The 26,499-nt window shown below is 36.7% G+C and overlaps 1 protein-coding gene and 1 pseudogene across 1 annotated transcript in view; one reads left to right on the plus strand and one right to left on the minus strand.

Annotated features, from left to right (window-relative positions):
• The first annotated feature begins 804 nt into the window (after positions 1-804).
• On the plus strand, positions 805-1,659 carry LOC133092195 (U2 small nuclear ribonucleoprotein A'-like; annotated as a pseudogene).
• A 1,507-nt stretch (positions 1,660-3,166) lies between these two features.
• TMPRSS11F (transmembrane serine protease 11F) overlaps positions 3,167-26,499 on the minus strand; it is a 146,168-nt gene continuing 122,835 nt past the window's right edge. Inside the window, 1 exon segment of the mRNA XM_061191010.1 lies at positions 3,167-3,328. Coding sequence (XP_061046993.1) covers positions 3,167-3,328 — 162 coding nt within the window.

A 26,499-nucleotide genomic window follows, 5' to 3' on the forward strand; every position in this document is an offset into this window, starting at 1 on the left:
TTGTAGTTCTTCTTGCTTCTGCTGTCTGCCCTCTGCTCCTGGATACGTTTTTGTTTGTTACAGCTTGGTAGGGTTACCACTGGCACCTAGTGTATAGAGGGAAGGAATGCTGCTAAACATTCTACAATGCAGAGGATGCTGCCGCTCCTCCACCACTGCCCCTGCCTCCTCAAGAAAGAATTTTCTCACAGTGTCAGTAGTGCCAAGGTTGTAAAACCCTGCCTTGTAGTAAGGATTCAAAGAGAATGAGTTTGAATTTACCATTAGAAATATATTTTAATTTATACAATATAATATTATGTGGGGCAAGAGAGACTCTTACTTGATATAAAACTCAAAAAGTCTTAACATGGCAATTATTTCATTAACTCAATTAATCGTAAAAGGAGGGGGGAAGCAAATAAAGGTTTAGATGCACAGGTAAAGTTTAAGTTTTGCTGAACACTAATCCATGGTCATGTACAGTCCCAGAAATATGCATTTAAATATATATATGAGAATGACTATATAATTATTAAACCATTCCAAAGATGCTTTCTTATTTGAAAATTCTCTATAAATACAATTCTTCAAAGAATGACTACCATTTTTAACAGTAAATTTAAATATTATACAATAAGGTCTTTTCTAAACTCATATCAAACTGTCTATGAGTGTCTAATATTCTACTGGCTTCTAAGTTATTTATGAATATATAATTTATATTGGCTTCTCATTCTGTGGGTCCCTTAAGTGTTCTGAAATTGATTGAAAATAAAATGGTTGCAAGAGGAGCGGGCGATGTGGCGGGTGGGAGGCGGCAGGATGATGAAGCTGACGGTGGAGCTGATCGAGCAGGTGGCGCAGTACACAAACGCTGTGCGGGACCATGAGCTGGACCTGCAGAGGTATAACATTCCTGTCATTGAAAATCTAGTCGCTACCTTAGACCAGTTTGATGCCTTTGATTTTTCTGACAATGAAATCTGGAAACTGGGATGGTTTTCCTTCATTGAGAAGACTGAAAACATTATTAGTGAACAACAGAATATGCTGTGTAGGTGAGGGACTTGATCAGGCTCTGCCCTGTCTGACAGAACTCATTCTCACCAACAACAGTCTTGTGGAATTGGGTGATCTGGACCCTTTGGCATCTCTCAAATCATTGACTTATCTAAGTATTCTAAGAAATCCTGTAACAAATAAGAAGCATTACAGACTATATGTGATTTATAAAGTTCCACAAGTCAGAGTACTGGATTTCCAGAAGGTGAAACTAAAAGAGTGGCAGGAAGCAGAGAAAATGTTCAAGGGCAAACAGGGTGCACAACTTGCAAAGGATATTGCCAGGAGAAGCAAAACTTTCAATCCAGGTGCTTGTTTGCCAACTGACAAAAAGAAAGGTGGGCCATCTCTAGGGGATGTGGAAGCAATCAAGAATGCTATAGCAAACGTGTCAACTTTGGCTGAAGTGGAGCAGCTGAAGGGCTTGTTTCAGTCCAGTCAGATACCTGGCAGAGAACACAGATCAGGCCCCACTGATGATGGTGAAGAGGAGATGGAAGACGACACAGTCACAAATGGGTCCTGAGCAGGGTGGCCTCTAAGGATCTCAGGACATACAATAGTCCACTTCAGACAGGTCCTGCTTTTTGAATAACCTTTTTTGTGTCAGCAAAGTAGAGTTCATAAGCATTGTTGAAATGCTTAAAACTGCTGGTAATTTTGTAATAAAAATTTTGAAATCTAAATGCCAGTTTTCTACCAATAGTGCAAATAAAGGACACTCGCTGTGCTGCGGATTGCACATCATTGGTGCGTGTGTGCGGTGAGGCATGGATGTGTGGGAGTTGGAAATGCAGGAGGGCGGATCTTGTGGGTAGGCTTCCTAGTCCTCATGAAATGTTTAGGTTTTTAATTTGATAATAAAACGTATGATTATCTGTGTGCTGCCAAAAAAAAAAAAAAAAGAAAAGAAAATGGTTTAGCAAATAAACTGCATTAGGAAATAATTAAACGGAAGTGAAAAGTAAATTTGCACCAGAATTGGAACTTCTCCCATTTTTCAGGGATGGAAAGTAACTTCTCTCACTGATTCCTTGCCTCTTCTCATTTCCTACCTGGCGAAAAGGCCAAGGAACTGCTTTTAATTTCTGAATAGTAAAAGGCATTTTTACATAATTTAGAACAAAATCCTGTCCTAGACAATATTTCCAGTTTTCCTACCGTCTGATCCAATTTATTCATTGCTCAAGTAAACATTAGTGCAGTTGTTTAAAGAGTTTAAAATCTGCACTATTGGGTGTAAATTTAAATGTCAAATTTTTTCAAGTTTCAGAGAGAGGTTAAATGCACATCTGAGGGCCAAGGGGAAAGGACTCACAGTAGTGCCACCTGTTAAGTCCTGGTTTCATTTCTAGTGCCCCTCCATCATTTGTGTTAGCATTGGCCAAAACTAATTACCTTGATTTGTCTGGTGCATTGCACTTACAGATTCTTTTTTTTTTTTTTTTTAATTGTATTTTATGGACTCTGTTGGATTTTTTATTTTTATTTTTTAAATTTTATTTATTTTATTTATTTATTTTGGTTGTGCCGGGTCTTAGCTGCGTGCAGCACGTGTGCTCCTTAGTTGCAGCATGCTAACTCTTAGTTGCAGCATGCATGTGGGATCTAGTTCCCTGACTAGGGATTGAACCCACGTCCCCTGCACTTTGAGGTGGATTCTTAACCACTGCACCACCAGGGAAGTCCCTACAGATTCTTAATGAGGATTATTTGAGGAGGAAGCTAAACACTGTGAAGTCAGGGAAGGGCAGTATGCTCTGTAAGGAAAAAATAAAGAATACTTAGCCAGCTAATATTCAACTGATTAAACTGCTGGATTTTTCTAAAATGGGAAGTGTGTAGTAGGAATAGAAAGGTGAACCAGGAGGTAATCAGAGACACTTAGCAGCAATGGCAGATCTTTGCGGAGTCGGCAGTATGTTATATGCTCATGGTCAGTGAAACACTTCGGGTGATGTGAAAGAAAGCCTGCTTTCTTCATGTTTAAGGCGAGACTAGTCAGATCATGCTTACTTGCATCTTGAACTTGATGACAATATACATGGCAGCACATACTAAACACAATTTGCTAGAGAGCATACATGGCATTTACATTTTGGGTGTAGAGGTGATTGTTACATTAGATGTTAGTTTTAGATTTAAGCCAGTCCTGATAACGAGTCACTTTGGTATAAACTCCAGGCTTATTTTCTTTTCCACAGTCCATTCCACAGCTTACTATTCCAATAAGATACCAGATGTTTCTATCATGTGCTATAACAAGAGGTCCCCCAGAATCACCCTGGAAAGGAGGAAGAAGAAAAAAATATCAGTGTAGTAAATAAAGGGGTGTCATAAATATGAGTTAATCAGAAAATCTGGATGTCTAATAAATTAATACTTCGGATTGAAGTATGGAAAACTAATTTTATTTTTACTTACCATTAACGTTAGTATGATAATTGAGCTTATTACTTATTACCCATTATCTTATTATCTCTGTTTATTAATGTCTTTATCTGGAAGGTAGCTAAGGTTTCAGTTTTATCCTTGTATAGTTTTTTAGTTTTGCTCCGTCTCAGCAGAGAGAAACAAACTGAACCTAAGTCCAAGCATCCAGTTCTTACATAAATGTGACCTCAAGGCTCAACTAAATGTCATTTCCTCCACGAAGCCTCTCCTAACTCTGTTAGGTAGGAATAATTCTTGCTTTGAATTTGAATCTCACCTTGTTCCACTCACACCAGTTGATGGGAAGGTGTCTGGGGCATTGTATTACTGTGCAGCAGTAGGCTTGAGAGGAGGAAGATATGCAGAGTACATTCCAAATAAGTGTGTTCCATTTATTACACAAAGGATTTTGCTACCAAGTGAATTGGTTTGAGTGTATGAATCATGAGGACTTTCCTGATATATTTAACCCTTAGACAAGTGATTTTTAATTTTATCTTTTAACAATGAAACTATTCACTTAAAAGAAGTATTATATGGAAGATCCTTACAGACTTTTTCTTAAAAATAAGAGAAATGATCCTGTTTGAAGTAGGCATGGGGTCCTAGAGTCTTGTGCCTTTAACTCTCTTCCCTTCACATGCTTCTTAGTACACTCCAGTGCTCAGTGGACTGAATACTCAGTCTCTGAATACTCAGAGAATAAAAACACTGGTCTACCAAAAGCAATCCCTGTCAGCTTTTTTCTCATAGTCCTAAATCCTAATTTAGGTTCTTAGTATACTAGAGGTGAGAGAAGCAACGGAGCATGGACCAACAGAATGAGAACATCTGCTCTCTTACAAAATAAACTCAAATACAACTCTCTATTCAACAGATTCATTTTTGTGGATTTGAGTCTATTCTAAACATAGAATTGCTAAACTGTTGGATTCAGTTTCAAATGCTATAGGTAGAATCTTTATTATTTTAGTTATTTAGTTTCAGTCCTTTAAATAGCCATATTACTATTATTTTTTTAAACATCTTTATTGGAGTATAATTGCTTTACAATGGTGTGTTAGTTTCTGCTTTATAACAAAGTGAATCAGTTATACATATACATATGTTCCCACATCTCTTCCCTCTTGCATCTCCCTCCCTCCCACCCTTCCTATCCCACCCCTCTAGGTGGTCACAAAGCACTGAACTGATCTCCCTGTGCTATGCGGCTGCTTCCCACTAGCTATCTATTTTACATTTGGTAGTGTATATATGTCCATGCCACTCTCTCACCCTGTCACATCTTACCCCTCCCCCTCCCCATATCCTCAAGTCCATTCTCTAGTAGGTCTGTGTCTTTATTCCCGTCTTGCCACTAGGTTCTTCATGACCTTTTTTTTTTTCCCCCTTAGATTCCATATATATGTGTTAGCATACTGTATTTGATTTTCTCTTTCTGACTTACTTCACTCTGTATGACAGACTCTAACTCCATCCACCTCACTACAAATACCTCCATTTCATTTCTTTTTATGGCTGAGTAATATTCCATTGTATATATGTGCCACATCTTCTTTATCCATTCATCCGATGATGGACACTTAGGTTGCTTCCATGTCCTGGCTATTGTAAATAGAGCTGCAATGAACATTTTGGTACATGACTCTTTTTGAATTATGGTTTTCTCAGGGTATATGCCCAGTAGTGGGATTGCTGGGTCGTATGGTAGTTCTATTTGTAGTTTTTTAAGGAACCTCCATATTGTTCTCCATAGTTGCTGTATCAATTTACATTCCCACCAACAGTGCAAGAGGGTTCCCTTTTCTCCACACCCTCTCCAGCATTTATTGTTTCTAGATTTTTTGATGATGGCCATTCTGACCGGTGTGAGATGATATCTCATTGTAGTTTTGATTTGCATTTCTCTAATGATTAATGATGTTGAGCATTCTTTCATGTGTCTGTTGGCAATCTGTATCTCTTCTTTGGAGAAATGTCTATTTAGGTCTTCTGCCCATTTTTGGATTGGGTTGTTTGTTTTTTTGTTATTGAGCTGCATGAGCTGCTTGCAAATCTTGGAGATTAATCCTTTGTCAGTTGCTTCATTTGGAAATATTTTCTCCCATTCTGAGGGTTGTCTTTTGGTCTTGTTTATGGTTTCCTTTGCTGTGCAAAAGCTTTTAAGTTTCATTAGGTCCCATTTGTTTATTTGTGTTTTTATTTCCATTCCTCTAGGAGCTGGGTCAAAAAGGATCTTGCTGTGATTTATGTCATAGAGTGTTCTGCCTATGTTTTCCTCTAAGAGTTTGGTACTGTCTGGCCTTACACTTAGGTCTTTAATCCATTTTGAGTTTATTTTTGTGTATGGTGTCAGGGAGTGTTCTAATTTCATACTTTTACATGTACCTGTCCAATTTTCCCAGCACCACTTATTGAAGAGGCTGTCTTTTCTCCACTGTATATGCTTGCCTTCTTTATCAAAGATAAGGTGACCATATGTGCGTGGGTTTATCTCTGGGCTTTCTATCCTGTTCCATTGATGTATATTTCTGTTTTTGTGCCAGTACCAAACTGTCTTGATTACTGTAGCTTTGTAATATAGTCTGAAGTCAGGGAGCCTGATTCCTCCAGCTCCATTTTTCGTTCTTAAGATTGCTTTGGCTATTCAGGGTCTTTTGTGTTTCCATACAAATTGTGAAATTTTTTGTTCTAGTTCTGTGAAAAATGCCAGTGGTAGTTTGACAGGGATTGCATTGAATCTGTAGATTGCTTTGGGTAATAGAGTCATTTTCACAATGTTGATTCGTCCAATCCAAGAACATGGTATATCTCTCCATCTATTTGTATTATCTTTAATTTCTTTCATCAGTGTCTTATAATTTTCTGCATACAGGTCTTTTGTCTCCTTAGGTAGGTTTATTCCTAGATATTTTATTCTTTTTGTTGCAATGGTAAACGGGAGTGTTTTCTTAATTTCACTTTCAGATTTTTCATCATTAGTGTATAGGAATGCAAGAGATTACTGTGCATTAATTTTGTATCCTGCTACTTTACCAAATTCATTGATTAGCTCTAGTAGTTTTCTGGTAGCATCTTTAGGATTCTCTATATATAGTATCATGTCATCTGCAAACAGTGACAGCTTTACTTCTTCTTTTCCGATTTGGATTCCTTTTATTTCTTTTTCTTCTCTGATTGCTGTGGCTAACACTTCCAAAACTATGTTGAATAATAGTGGTGAGAGTGGGCAACCTTGTCTTCTTCCTGATCTTAGTGGAAATGGTTTCAGTTTTTCACCATTGAGGACAATGTTGGCTGTGGGTTTGTCATATATGGCCTTTATTATGTTGAGGAAAGTTCCCTCTATGCCTACTTTCTGCAGGGCTTTTATCATAGCCACGTGTTGAATTTTGTCGAAAGTTTTCTCTGCATCTATTGAGATAATCATACGGTTTTTCTCCTTCAATTTGTTAATATGATGTATCACGTTGATTGATTTGCGTATATTGAAGAATCCTTGCATTCCTGGAATAAACCCCACTTGATCATGGTGTATGATCCTTTTAATGTGCTGTTGGATTCTGTTTGCTAGTATTTTGTTGAGGATTTTTGCATCTATGTTCATCAGTGATATTGGCCTGTAGTTTTCTTTCTTTGTGACATCTTTGTCTGGTTTTGGTATCAGGGTGATGGTGGCCTCGTAGAATGAGTTTGGGAGTGTTCCTCCCTCTGCAATATTTTGGAAGAGTTTGAGAAGGATAGGTGTTAGCTCTTCTCTAAATGTTTGATAGAATTCGCCTGTGAAGCCATCTGGTCCTGGGCTTTTGTTTGTTGGAAGATTTTTAATCACAGTTTCAATTTCAGTGCTTGTGATTGGTCTGTTCATATTTTCTATTTCTTCCTGGTTCAGTCTCGGCAGGTTGTGCATTTCTAAGAATCTGTCCATTTCTTCCAGGTTGTCCATTTTATTGGCATAGAGTTGCTTGTAGTAATCTCTCATGATCGTTTGTATTTCTGTAGTGTCAGTGGTTACTTCTCCTTTTTCATTTCTAATTCTATTGATTTGAGTCTTCTCCCTTTTTCTCTTGATGAGTCTGGCTAATGGTTTATCAATTTTGTTTATCTTCTCAAAGAACCAGCTTTTAGTTTTATTGATCATTGCTATTGTTTCCTTCATTTCTTTTTCATTTATTTCTGATCTGATGTTTATGATTTCTTTCCTTCTGCTAGCTTTGGGGTTTTTTTGTTCTTCTTTCTCTAATCGCTTTAGGTGCAAGGTTAGGTTGTTTCTTCGAGATGTTTCCTGTTTCTTGAGGTAGGCTTGTATTGCTATAAACTTCCCTCTTAGCACTGCTTTTGCTGCATCCCATAGGTTTTGGGCCATCGTGTCTCCATTGTCATTTGTTTCTAGGTATTTTTTGATTTCCCCTTTGATTTCTTCAGTGATCACTTCGTTATTAAGTAGTGTATTGTGTAGCCTCCATGTGTTTGTATTTTTTACAGATCTTTTCTTGTAATTGATATCTAGTCTCATAGCGTTGTGGTCAGAAAAGATACTTGATACGATTTCAATTTTCTTAAATTTACCAAGGCTTGATTTGTGACCCAAGATATGATCTATCCTGGAGAATGTTCCATGAGCACTTGAGAAAAATGTGTATTCTATTGTTTTTGGGTGGAATGTTCTATAAATATCAGTTAAGTCCGTCTTGTTTAATGTATCATTTAAAGCTTGTGTTTCCTTATTTATTTTCATTTTGGATGATCTGTCTATTGGTGAAAGTGGGGTGTTGAAGTCCCCTACTATGATTGTGTTGTCGATTTCCCCTTTTATGGCTGTTAGTATTTGCCTTATGTATTGAGGTGCTCCTATGTTGGGTGCATAAATATTTACAATTGTTATACCTTCCTCTTGGATCGATCCATTGATCATTATATAGTGTCCTTCTTTGTCTCTTGTAATAGTCTTTATTTTAAAGTCTATTTTGTCTAATATGAGAATTGCTACTCCAGCTTTCTTTTGATTTCCATTTGCATGGAATATCTTTTTCCATCCCCTCACTTTCAGTCTGTATGTGTCTCTAGGTCTGAAGTGGGTCTCTTATAGACAGCATATATATGGGTCTTGTTTTTGTATCCATTCAGCCAGTCTGTGTCTTTTGGTGGGAGCATTTAATCCATTTACAATTAAGGTAATTATCGATATGTATGTTCCTATTCCCATTTTCTTAAATGTTTTGGGTTTGTTATTGTAGGTGTTTTCCTTCTCTTGTGTTTCTTGCCTAGAGAAGTTCCTTTAGCATTTGTTGTAAAGCTGGTTTGGTGGTGCTGAACTCTCTCAGCTTTTGCTTCTCTGTAAAGTTTTAAATTTCTCCATCAAATCTGAATGCGATCCTTGCTGGGTAGAGTAACCTTGGTTGTAGGTTTTTCTCCTTCATCACTTTAAGTATATCCTGCCACTCCCTTCTGGCTTGCAGCGTTTCTGCTGAAAGATCAGCTGTTAACCTTATGGGGATGCCCTTGTGTGTTATCTGTTGTTTTTCCCTTGCTGCTTTTAATATGTTTTCTTTATATTTAATTTTTGATAGTTTGATTAATATGTGTCTTGGTGTGTTTCTCCTTGGATTTATCCTGTATGGGACTCTCTGTGCTTCCAGGACTTGATTAACTATTTCCTTTCCCATATTAGGGAAGTTTTCAACTATAATCTCTTCAAATATTTTCTCAGTCCCTTTCTTTTTCTCTTCTTCTTCTGGGACCCCTATAATTCGAATGTTGGTGCATTTAATGTTGTCCCAGAGGTCTCTGAGACTGTCCTCAGTTCTTTTCATTCTTTTTTCTTTATTCTGCTCTGCAGTAGTTATTTCCACCATTTTATCTTCCAGGTCACTTATCCGTTCTTCTGCCTCAGTTATTCTGCTATTCATCCCATCTAGAGTATTTTTAATTTCATTTATTGTGTTTTTCATCGTTGCTTGGTTCCTCTTTAGTTCTTCTATGTCCTTGTTAAATGTTTCTTGCATTTTGTCTATTCTATTTCCAAGATTTTGGATCATTTTTACTATCATTATTCTGAATTCTTTTTCAGGTAGACTGCCTATTTCCTCTTCATTTGTTAGGTCTGGTGTGTTTTGACCCTGTTCCTTCATCTGCTGTGTGTTTTTCTGTCTTCTCATTTTGCTTATCTTACTGTGTTTGGGGTCTCCTTTTCACAGGCTGCAGGTTTGTAGTTCCCGTTGTTTCTGGTATCTGTCCCCAGTGGCTAAGGTTGGTTCAGTGGGTTGTGTAGGCTTCCTGGTGGAGGGGACTAGTGCCTGTGTTCTGGTGGATGAGGCTGGATCTTGTCTTTCTGGTGGGCACGTCCATTCTGGTGGTGTGTTTTGGGGCGTCTTTGGCCTTATTATGATTTTAGGCAGCCTCTCTGCTAATGGATGGGGTTGTGTTCCTGTCTTGCTATTTGTTTGGCATAAGGTGTCCAGCACTGTAGCTTGCTGGTCGTTGAGTGAAGCTGGGTCTTGATGTTGAGATGGAGATCTCTGAGAGATTTTCGCCATTTGGCATTACATGGAGCTGGGAGGTCTCTTGTGGACTAGTGTCATGAAGTTGGCTCTCCCACCTCAGAGGCACAGCCCTGATGCCTGGCTGGAGCACCAAGAGCCTCTCATCCACACAGCTCAGAATAAAAGGGAGAAAAAATAGAAAGAAAGAAAGAAAGAAAGAGGATAAAATAAAATAAAATAAAATAAAATAAACCTATTATAATAAAAAATAAGAAAAAAATTATTAAGATAAGATTAAGAAAAAAATTTTTTTTTAATTTTTAAAAATAAATTTATTAATTTTTTATAATAAAACATAAGAAAAAAATTATTAAGAAAAAAATTTATTAAGAAAAAACATTTTTAAAATAAAAATATGAAAAAACTTATTAAGAAAAAAATTTTTTTAATTTTAAAAAATAGAAAATAAGGAAAAATTATTAAGAAAATATTTATTAAGAAACAAAATTTTTTAAGTTAAAAAAAAAAAAAACGGACGGAACGAACCTTAGCACAAATGGTGAAAGCAAAGCTATACAGACAAAATCTCACCCAGAAGCATACACATATACACTCACAAAAAAAGGAAAAGGGGAAAAATTAATATATCCTGCTCCCAAAGTCCACCTCCTGAATTTGGGATGATTCGTTGTCTATTCAGGTATTCAACAGATGCAGGCACATCAAGTTGTTTGTGGAGCTTTAATCCGCTGCTTCTGAGGCTGCTGGGAGAGATTTCCCTTTCTCTTCTTTGTTCGTACAGCTCTCGGGGTTCAGCTTTGGATTTGGACCCGCCTCTGCGTGTAGGTCGCCTGAGGGCTTCTGTTCCCCGCCCAGACAGAACGGGGTTAAAGGAGCAGCTGCTTCGGGGGCTCTGGCTCACTCAGGCCAGGGGAGGGAGGGGTATGGATGCGGGGCGAGCCTGCGGCAGCAGAGGCCAGCGTGACGTTGCAGCAGCCCAAGGCGCCCCGTGCGTTCTCCCGGGGAAGTTGTCCCCGGATCACGGGAGCCTGGCCGTGGCGGGCTGCACCGGCTCCCAGGAGGGGTGGTGTGGAGAGTGACCTGTGCTCGCACACAGGCTTCTTGGTGGCGGCAGCAGCAGCCTCAGCGTCTCATGCCCGTCTCTGTGGTCCATGCTGATTGCTGCAGCTCGCGCCCATCTCTGGAGTTTGTTTAGGCGGCGCTCTGAATCCCCTCTCCTTGCGCGCCGTGAAACAAAGAGGCAAGAAAAAGTCTCTTGCCTCTTCGGCAGCTGCAGACTTTTTCCCGGACTCCCTCCTGGCTAGCTGTGGTGCGCTAACCCCTTCAGGCTGTGTTCACGCCGCCAACCCCAGTCCTCTCCCTGCGATCCGACCGAAGCCCGAGCCTCAGCTCCCAGCCCCCGCCCGCCCCGGCAGGTGAGCAGACAAGCCTCTCAGGCTGGTGAGTGCCGGTCGGCACCAATCCTCTGTGCGGGAATCTCTCCACTTTGCCCTCCGCACCCCTGTGGCTGCGCTCTCCTCCGTGGCTCTGAAGCTTCCCCCCTCTGCCACCTGCAGTCTCCACCCACGAAGGGGCTTCCTAGTGTGTGGAAACCTTTCCTCCTTCACAGCTCCCTCCCACTGGTGCAGGTCCCGTGTCTATTCTTTTGTCTCTGTTATTTCTTTTTTCTTTTGCCCTACCCAAGTACGTGGGGAGTTTCTTGCCTTTTGGGAGATCTGACGTCTTCTGCCAGCGTTCAGTGGGTATTCTGTAGGAGCAATTCCACGTGTAGATGTATTTCTAATGTATCTGTGGGAAGGAAGGTGATCTTCGTGTCTTACTCTTCTGCCATCCTGCCCCCCCCAGCCATATTATTTTTAAATGCTTAATAATTAAAATTAATGTTTTGTATGGTTGAGGGAAAATGCCATTTATTTAATTAGTTTTTGTACATGATTTGCAAGGTAACACTTTAAAATGAATAAGTGTAGATATTTTCTTTCCTAAATAGTGTAATTCTATCTGATGTACACTGTTTAAGGTCAAAGGTTCAAGCGCTGGTGGGATGAGGCTCTGTTGGCCATGGAGATATCTGCAAATCCCATCCCACACTGCCTTACAATTAGAGGGATTAGATACCTAACTATAGGGTATGACTATGGCTTGAAGCAATGATTGTGTGTCTTTCTGATTTGGTTTCTATTATTTACTTGCAGTCCTTTTCTTTAATCAGAGTCCTAGTTTGCAGCTGGTGATTATTTTTCACATATGGCCCTGGCCAATAGGGTGATAAACAAGAACTATTTCTTATGGTTCTTCCATTCCCTGTATTTTTTTTTTTTTTTTGATTTTCTAATGATGCCTATTTTAAAAAATTTTCTTCAAGTTTTTAAAAAATTTTTATTTTATATTGGAGTATAGTTGATTAACAATGTTGTGTTAGTTTCAGGTGTACTGGAAACGGATTCAGTTATACATATACATGTATTCTTTTTCAAATTTTTTTCCCATTTGGATTATTATAGAATACTGAGCAGAGTTCCCTGTGCTATACAGTAGGTCCTTGTTGGTTATCTATTTTAAATATAGCCCTATATTTTATACTCTCCTCTCTCCCCCACAATTTAATTTCATAGAGTCACACGAAGTGATATTAGTCTACGTAGAGGAAGGCCACCTCTATTAACAGATTTATTTAGTAGAACTGAGTCTATTCTTACCTCACAGACATCTAGTTTTCTTCTCAAGAATCCAGCACATATCATTCCCGTTGACACAGCACCACCATATACACTAACTCGATTACCTATATCATTACTTATGATCTCTACTTCAACTTCTCACAGAGTATTGAGAAAGGGGCCTAAAGAGAAAAAACAAATAGATGAAGAATTTCCATATTATTGCTTATGACAGTTAATTGTTGTTTCTTGCAAAGGATGGACCAGTGATAAACATGTTTCTTGAGGTTATAGAACTCTGGACTCGATGACAGTGTTCAGATTCAAGTTTTATTTCTAGGGTGTCTTCTATGTGCTAGGTACCATGCTTGGCACATTTACTCCCACTATCTTATTTAATCCTAGCAACAACCACCAAAGATAGATATGAGTATTCTCTTTTTCAGATGGGGAAACCAAAGCTCATCTGGTTTTGAGTCTTAGCCATGATCACATAGCTAAATGGGAGATAACATTAGATTTAAACCCAGGGCATTTCTCACCACTGGGATAATCTATAACAGTTCACCTCACCTTATCTGGAAATCTGCCTCATCACTTCACACAGGACACAGCTATACAGGCATATCTTGGAGATATTGCAGGTTCAGTTCCTGCAATAAAGCTAATATTGCAATAAAGCAAGTCACACGAATTTTTTGGTTTCCCAGTACATATAGAATGTTATGTTTATATTATACTGTAATCTATTAAGTGTGCAATAGCATTATGTCTAAATATATATATATATACACCTTAATTAAAAAAAAACTTACTGCTAAAAAATACTAATCACCATCTGATAAAGACTCGGATAAAAGCTATACTTTGAGCAAGTACATAAACAAGACTATAATGCCATAATAAGAGTCTACGATAAGAGTCAGAAATTCAAGGGTAGATTAAACCATATGTAATAAATCCAACCAAGAGACATAGGAACTGGAAACTCATATCAGGATCTAAAGGCCTATCTTTGCAGTTTATTGTATATTATTAAGTATAATAAAATGTCATATTTGTCAAATTTATAAAGTCTTAGGCTCAAAAACTGTTCCATAGATACATGGATAAGAAGGGCCCCATTAATATTTAGCATCAGGAACACCATTCAAATTGCTTGCTTAAGGCTATTTCTGTTTAGCTGTATGACACATTACAGAAGCTTATCATTATTACTGCTCACAAATCACATATTTTAAGAATCATGCAACAATAGCAGAATCTCAAATATGAAAGGCAGCAACAGAAAGAAAAAGATCATATGAAAAAATGTGCTCCAATTATTTTTGAAAAGAAAGTTATAATTACATAGTTTCCAAAATACTCCATAAAGAAGACGGTGGAACATAGATAATATGTAATAGTAATACTAGTTTTCATAATTCACTATATTTGGGTTTATTTGTCGTTTTTGCCATATTTGTCATGGGACATCTTGATTTCATCTCTTATTTTCTATATTTTGGTTTTATATCTTATTTTATAAATATATCTCCATTCCAGTGGGGGATGGGTTTTCATTTTTTTGCCTAGATATTTTTACTGAGATACTCACCATTTGCTTTTAATGCTCCCCATCCAGTGACAAACACTTTACTCTCAGGCAAGGTTTCAAAAGTAGCATTTGGGAGACAGACTCTGTGTACCTCATCCGAAAATATGACGGGGGTGGAGAGCTTCACCACAACGATGTCATCGTCATGCTTATGGCAGCATAGTTTTCATGAATGATAATCGACTGCACCTCTCTTCTCATTAGTGGAGGGCTTAGAGTTGTTCCGAAACTAGCCATCCAGAGTTTGGGGTTTTGTAACTGATCACAAATTAAAAAGATTATGGTTGGTTTAGATAATTTCTGATCTAAAGTTGCCCAGGACTCTGGATTAGCATGGGACATTAGAGCAGGAGAAGGGCAAATTGTTTAAGGTGGTAATTGTTTGGGATCCCCCCACCTTATTTGAGGCTTCTCCCCCAGGACTGCTTTGCTTTCATTTTGCTGATTAAAAAAACTGGGACAAAGTGAGAGAGTGGCGTGGACATATTTACACTACCAAATGTAAAATGGATAGCTAGTGGGAAGCAGCCCCCATTCTAAAATAGCTTAAATTACTCTCCTTGAGGGGGAGTTTGTATTTTTTTAAAAGAAAACTATATTATTGCCATTTTTGGTTGCAAAAGTAATTCAGATTAGTTGAGGAGTATATAAGTAAATAAAAATTAGGCATATGTACCTACAAGTACACATACACATATACTCATATCTGTGCACAGTTATATAAATGCATGTATGTCTATGGAGAAAGAAAGGAGAGAGGGAAGAAAGGAGAGAAGGAGGGAGGGAGAGGAGGAGAGAGAGAGAAAGAGAGAGAGACAGAGAGAGAATGAGAGTGGAAGCCACACTTTATATATTTTCACATCCTTTCTTTTTGGTTAGAATTTATCCAGAATATTTTCCCATTTTATATGAATTTCAATAGGGTCACTGTATCTCTTTATTATCTCCAAGTGTCCCATATGTTAAATCACCAAAAAGCATACAAATAATAAAAGCATAGCACCAAAGATATTTATGTGGGATAATCAAATGTAAGTTTGTGGGTTGGGATACTATTATCTGAGTCTTTAAAAAAATTCACAATATATCTCAGGAAAACTAGTGAGTGTGTTTAACTTTTGGCAGTGTTGACTTGTTCTTAAAGTTGAGGTTGATGGAGAATATGTATTCAACTGGAGCTGAAAATACTCTAATTTTTTCTACTATTCTTCACTACCTGATATTTCTTCTAAGTCTCCTGGACAATTATGAATACCATTTTAGGGCCTAAGTTGATCAATGAAAAAGGGGTAAGAATTATAGGAAGTGAAGGTAAGAAAAAGAGATGAAATTGGTTATCTGGTTGGTACAGACTGAAGACTTACATTTCAAAGCAATGAGCAGCAGTCAGGAGCCACTCCTCACTGATCAAAGATGCTCCACAGAAATGGATGCCATCCACCTACAGGCTGGCTTGCCAAGGCCAGTCAACTTTCTTTGCAACACTACCATGGGCAATTCTTTCCATGGAAGGGAACTCCCTCCCTAAACCGCAACCTGTCAGAGGGAATTAGATGGTTATTATAGAGTTATAAATGTGCCAGAGTTAAAGATGGAAACATCTATGTTTGCCTTACTTTGCAAAATTAATCAAGTTATATGACAGAATAATGATTATTTACATTGAAAAAAGGATGAACTTTAAAAAAATATTTAACACACCCTTACAGCAATTTCACTTAAAAAATTTTTTTTATATACTTTTCTGAGTCACACTCTTATAGGCAGCAGTTTACCCCCGTGATATTTGACAATTTTGAGTGTGAAATGTACACTACTTATAGCAGTACTCTTTTAAAATACTTGTCTAATATTATAATTATTATACTACTAGAGCACAAATGTCAAAGTTCACATATTAAAGTTAGTGGGTGTCATTAAATTCTAAGCAAAATTTTCTGCTTTAACAAAGTGAGCCAAATAAAAATAAATAAGATAAAATGAAAGGGGATTGTAAAAAAAAGTCATCAGTGAAACTTTCTTTGAGGAAGAGCAAGTATGTCCATATAGACATTCCCAATTATTAGTAGTATTTTTTTTCCCTTAGGGAGAGTTAAATTATGTATCCATTCGGAGATGTTATATACTTTTGGGAAAAAAGTAAACATGGGAATAGAGGTATTCCAAAAGTGTTTTGGATTCTATTATTTGATTTATATACATCTCAATAATATTCTTTAACTTACAGCTGTTCAGAATGTGCTCTGCTTGTACTTTATTCATATCTGGAAAACAAAAACAAAATGATTGCTCAGCAATGGAACAGTTATAATTTAAAATTATCTGCCTACATGACATGAATGTTTCTGGTTGAGAGGAACTGAATTGTCAATAAATTCTTAATTTAAATAAAATTCTACAAAAAGGAGAGGCCTAGACATAAATTACTAACTTTACTAACTAGCCTTTATCTCTGCCCTTGGAAGACAAAAACTTTCTTTTGTCCTGCCATTCCTCCACAAATTTATTGTTCTTTGATGAAGATGCTGATGCTGAATTCTAAGCCACCTCTTTGAGTTACTCATTTTTCCCTGGTTATCTCCCATGTATACATGTTTATAAATTTCTGTTTCTTTTTCTCTTGTTAATCTGTTTTTTTTATTACAGGGGTCTTAGCCAAGAACTCAGAAGGATAGAGGGAAAATTATTATTCCTGCCCTACAAGTAAATTCCATGCACTTTTTCTATATATTGTATATATTTAAATGATGAAGAGAAACAGAAATAGAGACATATTTTGGGATCAATAAAAGTTACTTAATAATTTCATGCAAGGTTGTAACAGGGTAAAATTAATGATTGAAAATACACTTTTATGTAACATTGAAAATCTTAATTTGTTCTTTCAACTAATTGTTTTCCTTTCCTTTCCTTTCCTTTCCTTTCCTTTCCTTTCCTTCCCTTCCTTTTCTCCTTCCTCCATCCCTCTATCTCCCATTCTTTCTTTCTTCCTGTCTTCCTCCCTCCTTTCTCTCTCTTTCTTCCTCTTTCTTTCTTTCTTTCTTTCTTTCTTTCTTTCTTTCTTTCCTTCCTTCCTTCCTTCCTTCCTTCCTTCCTTCCTTCCTTCCTTCCTTCCTTCCTTCCTTCCTTCCTTCCTTCCTTCCTTCCTGCCTTCCTTCCTTCCAAACCCTGGTCTTCTTTCCTTCTTTTAAAACCTTGTCACTTGGAACTTCTGGAAAGAATTCTGACTTCTACAAAATGAGAAGAAATTGCCACAAGGCTATAAATTTTAGAAAAACATTACCTAATTATACATGAACATTTAAAATTCTGCAATTTTTTTTAAAGAAGATATACATTACATAGACAACTATTTATCAGACTTGCATTTTGTTACCTCTGAAAGTTAAACTCAAAGCTTCTTCTTGAGCTTTATTATAATACTGTAAAAAATACTTTTGAAAGATTAAGCTTAATAGATTTCTGCTGGACCCAAGGTGTTCTCAGCTAACTTCCAATATTTGTGTTTTGGGGCCATAAGTGTGTTTAGTTTCCAAGCTCTCTTTTTTAGGAGACAAGTTAATCAATTCTCTAACTTCCCAGGATCAGCATTGTTAAAGATATCTGAGAAAGTCCATAAAATACTACATTACATTAATTTGTTTGTACTTGTACTTTTCAAAGCATTTTTACATTTTCCTAAAGAATACACTCTACTTACTATTTTCATTTTGCAAAACAGGAACTGAGACACAGAGATCCAGCAACTTATCCAAGGCTACAACTTTGGTTACTGCTAGGACACAGGTCTTCTAGTTTCTAGGTCTTGGTTTCTTTCCACTACCACCTACAGTCTTTCCTAGAGTGCATTCCATGCATATTCTCTTTATACTGTATGTATTTGAATGATTTCTCTTACCCTATGGAACACAACTTTTGGTTTTTAAATTTTATATATACAACCTCTCACTTTTTTTTATTTAACTTTTTAAAAAATTAATTAATTAATTAATTAATTTTTGGCTGTGTTGGGTCTTCGTTTCTGTGCGAGGGCTTTCTCTAGTTGCAGCAAGGGGGGGCCACTCTTCATCGTGGTGCACGGGCCTCTCACTATCGCGGCCTCTCTTGTTGTGGAGCACAGGCTCCAGACGCGCAGGCTCAGTAGTTGTGGCTCATGGGCCTAGTTGCTCCGCGGCATGTGGGATCTTCCCAGACCAGGGCTCGAACCCGCGTCCCCTGTATTAGCAGGCAGATTCTCAACCACTGTGCCACCAGGGAAGCCCCCAACCTCTCACTTTTAAAGCATAGTTCTAAAACTCTACGTGGAAAAAGGAATAATTTCAGGTTCCTCAGTGTTCTGTGGTATTTATTAATTTTAAAAGACTACTTTTGTTTCATGCTCACTTTCAAGACACTGAGTTAGTTTACAGTTAAAGACAGTTCCTGTCTTTAACTGTCTTTAAATACCCTGTTCCTGCCCTTTGCTGAGTTCTGTGCTAATCTTGAGGATGTGATTATATCTATCTACAGAAGACACATTTCCTGTATTCAAGGAATTACCAGTCTTTTGCAGAGAGAAGTAAAATTTTTAAAATATACAAATTAATTTCCAAGCTCTCTTGGGAAGCACAGAAGTGTCTCAGGATAAATTATGAATCTGAGGAGACCTTTCCATGGGAATGAGGAATGTCTTAACAGTAACTTGCTTAGACAGGCAACTGAAGAGCTTGTGATGGATGGATCACCAGCAGATGCCTGCATGGACCAGTCCCCCACCCTGGTCCAGCAACACTGTATATGACCTAAGTCCCCTAACATCACAGAGTGGGGATGAGGGTGGGGGATAGATCCAGAAATGATGGAGTTTAAGTTTCTAACATTTAGCTTAATGGGAGCTCAAAATCAAATTAAATTTTTTGAAGATAAAAATTTTTTACATACCTACATCTCTTCAACAAAATGTTTCCTTCAGGCAATCTTGTCTCTGCTATCTAAGCCCAGTGCATTGGATTCAGAGTCTACTCTATTCTCTCTGCATGACTAGCAGAACCGAATGATGAGCATTACTCACAGAGACTTCAAGTTCTTATCTTCCATCTATATTTCTTCCTTCTGACTTCGGCCAAAACTGTGATGCAATTTTCTCCTCTTTGAACAGATTATAATATACCTGCTCTAGTCCTCTAGAACAATTTGGCAGAAGAAGTACCAAGGAAAGACTTATTGGTAACTTGTCTGCTTTATCTGTCAGCTTTAGAATCTCATTTCACAACTTACACAGTCTGGTAAAATATGACAAATTTAAAGTTAATTTATAGAAGGCTAACAGTTGTCTTCGAATTATAACGAGCTTTGTTTAATCTCAGACCCCAAACATTTATCACCCAGATAAATATCTGTGTTGTAAATGAGATGGTGTCTTTATGCCTGATACAAGTATACTACTGGGGCCTGTCATCTTTCTCTTCCTTCTATCCCCTTCATGTCCTTGACCAATTCTATCCTATGTGCCTAGGAAGTGTTATGGGAGTAAAAGAAAAAATATCAGACTTCTTTTCACTGGAGCCAAATCACGCTTGTGCCTCACATATTGTGATTCCTGTGTGCATACCACTCTTACATTCTGAATTCAGATTTGAGAGAGTATTGCATCAGAAACAGCCAGGCACTATGGATTACTATATCAGTAGCACAGTGTAGATTTTTATCACATGCATGCTTAATTAGTTCAAACAATTCTACTAAGATCTCTTTTTTAAAAAAGTAAGAAATACTACTACTATATTTGGATTATCATGTAATTCTTGTTTCATAATTGTTTCCATACTAACCAAAGGAAGATAAGCTTTAGTGCTGATTGTGTGGAGATTTGTTTATTATCAAGTAAATAAGAGACTTAAAAATGAAAAGTGGTTTCATTTTATGGTAAAATAAAGATTTCTCTGTAGATGAGAAGATTGTTAAAATGATAAACTGTAACAAGGAAGGAAAAATTGTATTTCTTGCCTCTAAGATAAGGTAATGAAGTATCTATCTTCAAGAACCTTTCATTTAATTTCAACTTCTGATGCAAAATGTTATCAGCTTGTCTTTTTATTGTGTCTGCATTGTTAGAAGCAAACTGAAATTTGAGCAATACATCTGTTTTCAAACCATCATTACTTGACCTGAAAAACAAAAACACCAGAATAAATGAGTGAGGACCTAGCCATAGTAATTATTATTTTTATAACTTATTATTTAAGTATTAGTTATATTTCAAGAAAATACAACAAATATTTTATACCCTTATTGTCATGGATTTTTGTCCCTTTCTTTATCATATCAGTGTTAATACCTGAATTATTTCCTGCTTGTAAAACTTGATCATATTTAGGAAGGGGAGAGTACCTGAGGATTCTAGAATCATTTTTTTTTTTCTGGAAAAGTAAATCAAAAGCACATGTTAAATTCAACAACTTTGTATTTTTTTCTTGATTTTAAAAAATTCATATTATCTGTTCATTGTTTAAAATGTAAGTAAAATTGAGAGGAGTTTTCAATGATTGTAAAAATCTTTAACTGAAATGCAAAAAACTTTAAAAGGACAACCAGTAGAATATATTTCACCACTACCCAAGTTACGACACTCTCTCCCTACAGGTACTGTGTACAGGAGAAATAACAATTAAATGTAATAATATTAAATTATTTTTGCTCTTGGTATAGCTAAGATTTTTAGATCCTATCCAAAATGCAAATAATTGAAGAATAACTGAATAATACAAAGTTGCCTTTTCATCAAAGTAAGTAGGTATAATTACCTAAGGTTGAAAGCATGTGACTTGATGTAATGACGATTTAAACTGGATCTTTGAAATATCTATCTGAGAAAAGAAAAAAAATCAACAGTATAGAATTTTGTTAAATATGAATTTCACAATTTCTATATATCACAAAAATGCCTCTATAAAATGTGCAGTGATTCAAATAGCATTTACTTCTAAGTTTGTTTATAGCTATCCCCAGAAAGCTCATTTAGGCATAATCTTGTTGTCATAAAGGTCATCCCTGTAACTGAATGTTGATATTTGAGTAACTTTTCACCCGGTCAAAGATGAATGATATAAAGAGTTGAATTAAGCTAGATATTTCAACAGCCAGTACAGAGACTGAGTTTCTTGGAACACTTGATATGTACAGACTTATCAATGACTATCATTCAAGCTCAGTTATCATTCTCATGGATGTGATTAAAAGATAAGTTTCAAGGCTTTAGCGAAATTTTTCAGGCTGTGTTTTGATGCTGTGGTAAATGGGGAAGAGGAGGAGAATGAATATTTTAGGGGCACTTTTAAAAAATGAATATACTCATCAAGAAAAATGCATTAAACCTTTACTTAGAATAAGATAAGACAATATATGCCCTTCTTGTTGTTGTCTCCATTTATATTCTAGAGGACAGAACCAGTACTAATGAACTGGTCATCTCCTTGATAAGTATTTTATGGTCCTACCATGTGGTAGATACTGTGACAGGCACAAGAATAAGTAGACTTATCCCCTCAAAAATCCAGAGGGGCATAGACATATAAAATAATAATGCTGTAACAAAGTGGTAAGTGCTCCAGCAGAGGTGTATGAAAAGTTCTCAGAACAGGAAAGAGATGCTAACATTACTTAGACATTATTTTTCATACTTTTTATTCACAACATAAACTAATCCTCAGAATAACTCAGGAAGGTAGATGAAATTGTCCCTATTTTGTAGTTGAAATTTTGAGGGGTCAAATAGCTTTCCCAAAGTTGATAAGCTGACAAAGGGTAAAATTGGGATATGATCTAGATGTTCTGACTTCAAAGACTTGACTCTCTCTAATTCAATGTATTACTTCCTGTAACAAAATATTTTATATCCTGCCCTGATTTTTTTCTCCTAATCATTTTTTCCTTAGGATGTATTTTTGAAGAGGCATGCCAATCCCACTTGGTTTCATCCTTCAACTCATTCCATTCAGCTTCTGATTTTGGTTGGGAAAGGGTTAAAGAAGTATTTTTGAACCTGGCAAAGATCTGTCATCTTTAGTCAATGCTAGGCTCAGAAGCTGTGTATACAACTGAAGTCTTCAGTGAAAGAGCTAGTCTGTGTGTTTCTGTGGTATATTTTCAGGAATAAATGTTCAGTATAAGTTGCCTAATGGGAAATGTATCAGGTCATACACACAGTAGGTGTTTAATATATAGTATGTGGTAATGTTGTTTGTGCCTGACTAACTTATGTCTCCAGATAACTCTAATACCTTTTTTTTTTTTTTTTGTATTTGAGCTATTTATTTTCTGTTGGGCTTATGTTGTTCAGTATATGGTACAATTATCCTTTGTCCAATGATTTTTCCAATCTTTCTGAGATAATGTTGGTTAGCGTTGCCAGGATTAACAAATAAAAATATAGTTAAGTTTTAATTTCAGATAAACAATGAAAGATTTTTTAGTATAAACATGTTTAAAATATTGCATGAAATATATATTCAGGAGGATCTGAAATTAAAATTTAACTGGGCATTCTGTATTTTTTCTGGTAACCCTAACATAGGTGCAATTTGGTGTGTTCTCAACTTGCCTCTTATTTTATTTTAAACTCCTTCACAATACTATTGTCAGGGTAGGAATGATGCCAGCAAAGCTCAGGCTTACCTCATTACTGATTTTTTGTTTCAAGTCTGTCCTATTTTTTGAATGTTCCACTGAAAAATCAGGATTATATTCAATACTGGGGATCTGGAAGGAAGTTTGGTAATAGTGAAACTTCTGTTCTGGAAGGGAGAACAAAAATGGATGGTTTCTCTTTAGCTCATTTGAGTTGTATAAATATCAGAAGGGATGACATGCAAAAACTCCTATAATTGATGAACTGTTGAGAATTAAACACTTAACAGCTATGGCCAACACCTTTTTTAAGATCACACATTCTCATAGTCACATGGTTGTCAGTTGTATCCTGACACAATTATCACCTGTTAGTGATAATTCATAAATTTAAGCTGCTAATTAAATAATAATAATAGAATGTATTATATTCCCACAAGCTGACCTCAAAGTTAGAATTACTACTAAAATAATTTTTTACTCTCAGTACATTAAATATTATTAAACCATACAATAACATATGTTATGAATCTATTTCACTGTTCAAGAGGAAATGTTATATGAATCAAGTCAAATTTTAAACAGTAGAAGTGATTTTATACATAAAGGATGATCATTCCCCAAATGTAGACAAATTTATGCAAAGAGATATCGAATTATACAAAGTATATATACATTATATAAATTATTGCAATGAAAACTACATTTTAAGATATTACAAAAGGTTTTCTAAACTATTAAGATTTTGAAATAAATTGACTAGATCTTTAAATTTTCAAAATAATACAATGAGATAGATTCTTACCAAATGCCAAAAATAAACAAGGAGACCAATGATTATTGCTAGAACCAACACAACAGCTGCAATAATAAGGGCAATCATCCATGGTTTCAATGAACTTGTTCTTCTACCCAATGTTGATGGACTTTTGAGAAAGAATTGCATGTTAAAAAAAGACAGAACTTGAACACTAGAATCTCAATTTCACATAGTTTTGGTGTAGAATGTTCTTTCTGAAATTCATGATTAGCCCTTACTGCACTTAGTAATATTTAAATATATTTTTCTATAAAAAATTAGAAAAAATACTGTTAAAAATCTCATTGACATTTGACTTTACATTTTAATTTTTAAAAGTCAGAATTATACTACAGTTGACAACTATTTCTTATGTTCCAGGTCCATTATACTAGATGTTCTGAAATATTTTTGTCTTTGTAAGTGAACTAATACCATATATTTTGTTTATGTGCTTCAAATCACAATAAGCCTCAAAGACTGAGGGCCTCTGGGACACTCCTCTCATTCTAGCATGAACAGACAGAGTGATTACTAAATCCTCAAAGTTGGGTATGGGAGGAGCTGGAACTAGGATGTGGGCTTTGGGGCTCTTTTCATACCTCTTAAACCAATAATCGCCATTTATAAAACAAGTAATCTGTAATGCATATGAAGAGCATCTAAAATAGGACAGGTTTGAAGAAAAGAAAATAGAAGAGAAATATAAGGAAGAAATAATATGTGAACCAAGAAGATATCATTAATATAATAAATAAATAGTTATAGCTCAGGTTTTTGGACCCAGGAACTCCGTGGTGTGAGAACCACTGTTGGGATATAATGAGCGTCTATTTCATAAGGTTATAAGATCTCAAACCTGACTTTTATAGATAATATTGCACAGGATAAGGCCATATTTATTTGAGTAAATAATCAATTTAAAGAAAAATATTAAGGCAATAATAGTATCAGCAGTATACAAATATAACAAAAAGTATGAAAGTGGAATGCAAATGACTGATGTTTTGGGAAACTTTGTGGAAGGAGGGAAATGTGACAAAGCTCTGTCTCCAACCCAGTGTCAGGGCCCACAGTCTAAAGAATAATTCTGAACAATTATAGAGTTGAGACGGACATGGCCTGTCCAGCAGGATCTAATCCATGGGAGAACTGAACAGGAATATTCTTTTGAAAGTTAAAGGTACCAGTTCTTGTTCTGTTAAAAATTACACATGGAAAAGAAGAAGAAGGAATTATCTTCCCTGGGATTGGTAGCTGGTAGTGGTAAAGTGGAAAATAGGCCCCAGTTAAAAAATTAAAGATATCAACCGGGGCTACCTTTTGGCATCAATGGTCTAGAAGGATTAGGGATGCTCCTGTATCCTTGTATCTGGGCAAGAAGGTAGAGGCAGTTTCCGCACCCCAGAAACATCAACCCGACCTCTGATAAGTATCTCAGGTAGCACTAATTCTGAGTTCTGCTGTGTTTCTGGAAGGATCTAAAGTTACTCTGGCCTGCTACTCTTTGGTTGGTGGCAAGACAAGAGTATTACATGTGCAAACACCTGAAGTATCCTTAAAAGAGCTGGGATCCTGCTGGGGCACAGGCAAGTGCTGATGAACATAATCATCACCTTTATTAATAGAAGACCACGAACTCAGTCAGTTGAAATTTAATGAGTTTCTCCTGTGTGCCAAACACTTTCTGCTTGACACTCAAAAACGAATAATACATAGGCTCCCCTCTTCAAGGATGTGTGATCTAGAGATGTATTAAGTAACTACTATAATAAAGTGAGAAATGTCATAATGGAATTATGCCCAGTATGCTATGGGGGCTGAGTGGGTACATGGTTTTGCCTTAGAGAAGTCCTTTGAACTGGGCCTTGAAGGCTGAGGAGGAGGCATTGGGAAGAATGACATGTACCACAGGCAGAGGGAACAGCATAAATAAAGAAAAGGAGACATGAGACAAGGACAAGAATTGCTTAGGAACATATTAGAGAAAGTAGAGTTCATGAATGAGAATGAAGGTGAAGTTAATTAATGCAGAGTAATTAGTTAACTCAGTAGATATTTATTGAGCATTACTATGTATGAAACACAGGGGAGCATAGAAAAGAATCTTCAATCAGTCTTCCTCTCAAGGAACTTATGGTCTTTTAGAGGAGAAGCACAGTGCACACAAATTGTACCAGATTTGCAGAGCATTTCTAAGAGAATTTCAGAGAAGAACTAATGATTTCTCTTTGGAGGAAATAATGGCTGAAAAATAATGATACTTTTTTAAAACTTGAAAATGCCAGACCTGGGCTTCCCTGGTGGCGCAGTGGTTGAGAATCTGCCTGCCAATGCAGGGGACACGGGTTCGAGCCCTGGTCCGGGAAGATCCCACATGCCGCGGAGCAACTGGGCCCGTGAGCCACAACTACCGAGCCTGCGCGTCTGGAGCCTGTGCTCCGCAACAAGAGAGGCCGCGACAGTGAAAGGCCCGCGCACCGCGATGAAGAGTGGCCCCTGCTTGCCGCAACTAGAGAAAGCCCTTGCACAGAAACGAAGACCCCAAACAGCCAAAAATAAATAAATAAATAAAAAGAAAATGCCAGACCCATCTTCTCACTCTGCTCCCCTCTGCATCAGATACAGAAAACCATTCATAAAGAGGGAGCTTGTTTTGCAACAAAATTCTCATCATCAAAAGGATGTGGTTTCCTGTTGAACTGTTCTAACTCCAGAAACATCACTGTGACTGGATTACCATTTTATGTATAGGTCACAAGTGAAAAATTGTTTGCGTTCATTTCCTTAACCATGCAGACATGCCCTAAAATATTCATTACTACATGTTTTTCAAAAAAAGAAAAGAATGTTTTCTCC

This window comes from Eubalaena glacialis, chromosome 5 (assembly GCF_028564815.1).
Source record: "Eubalaena glacialis isolate mEubGla1 chromosome 5, mEubGla1.1.hap2.+ XY, whole genome shotgun sequence".
In the NCBI taxonomy this organism is placed as follows: Eukaryota; Metazoa; Chordata; class Mammalia; order Artiodactyla; family Balaenidae; genus Eubalaena; species Eubalaena glacialis.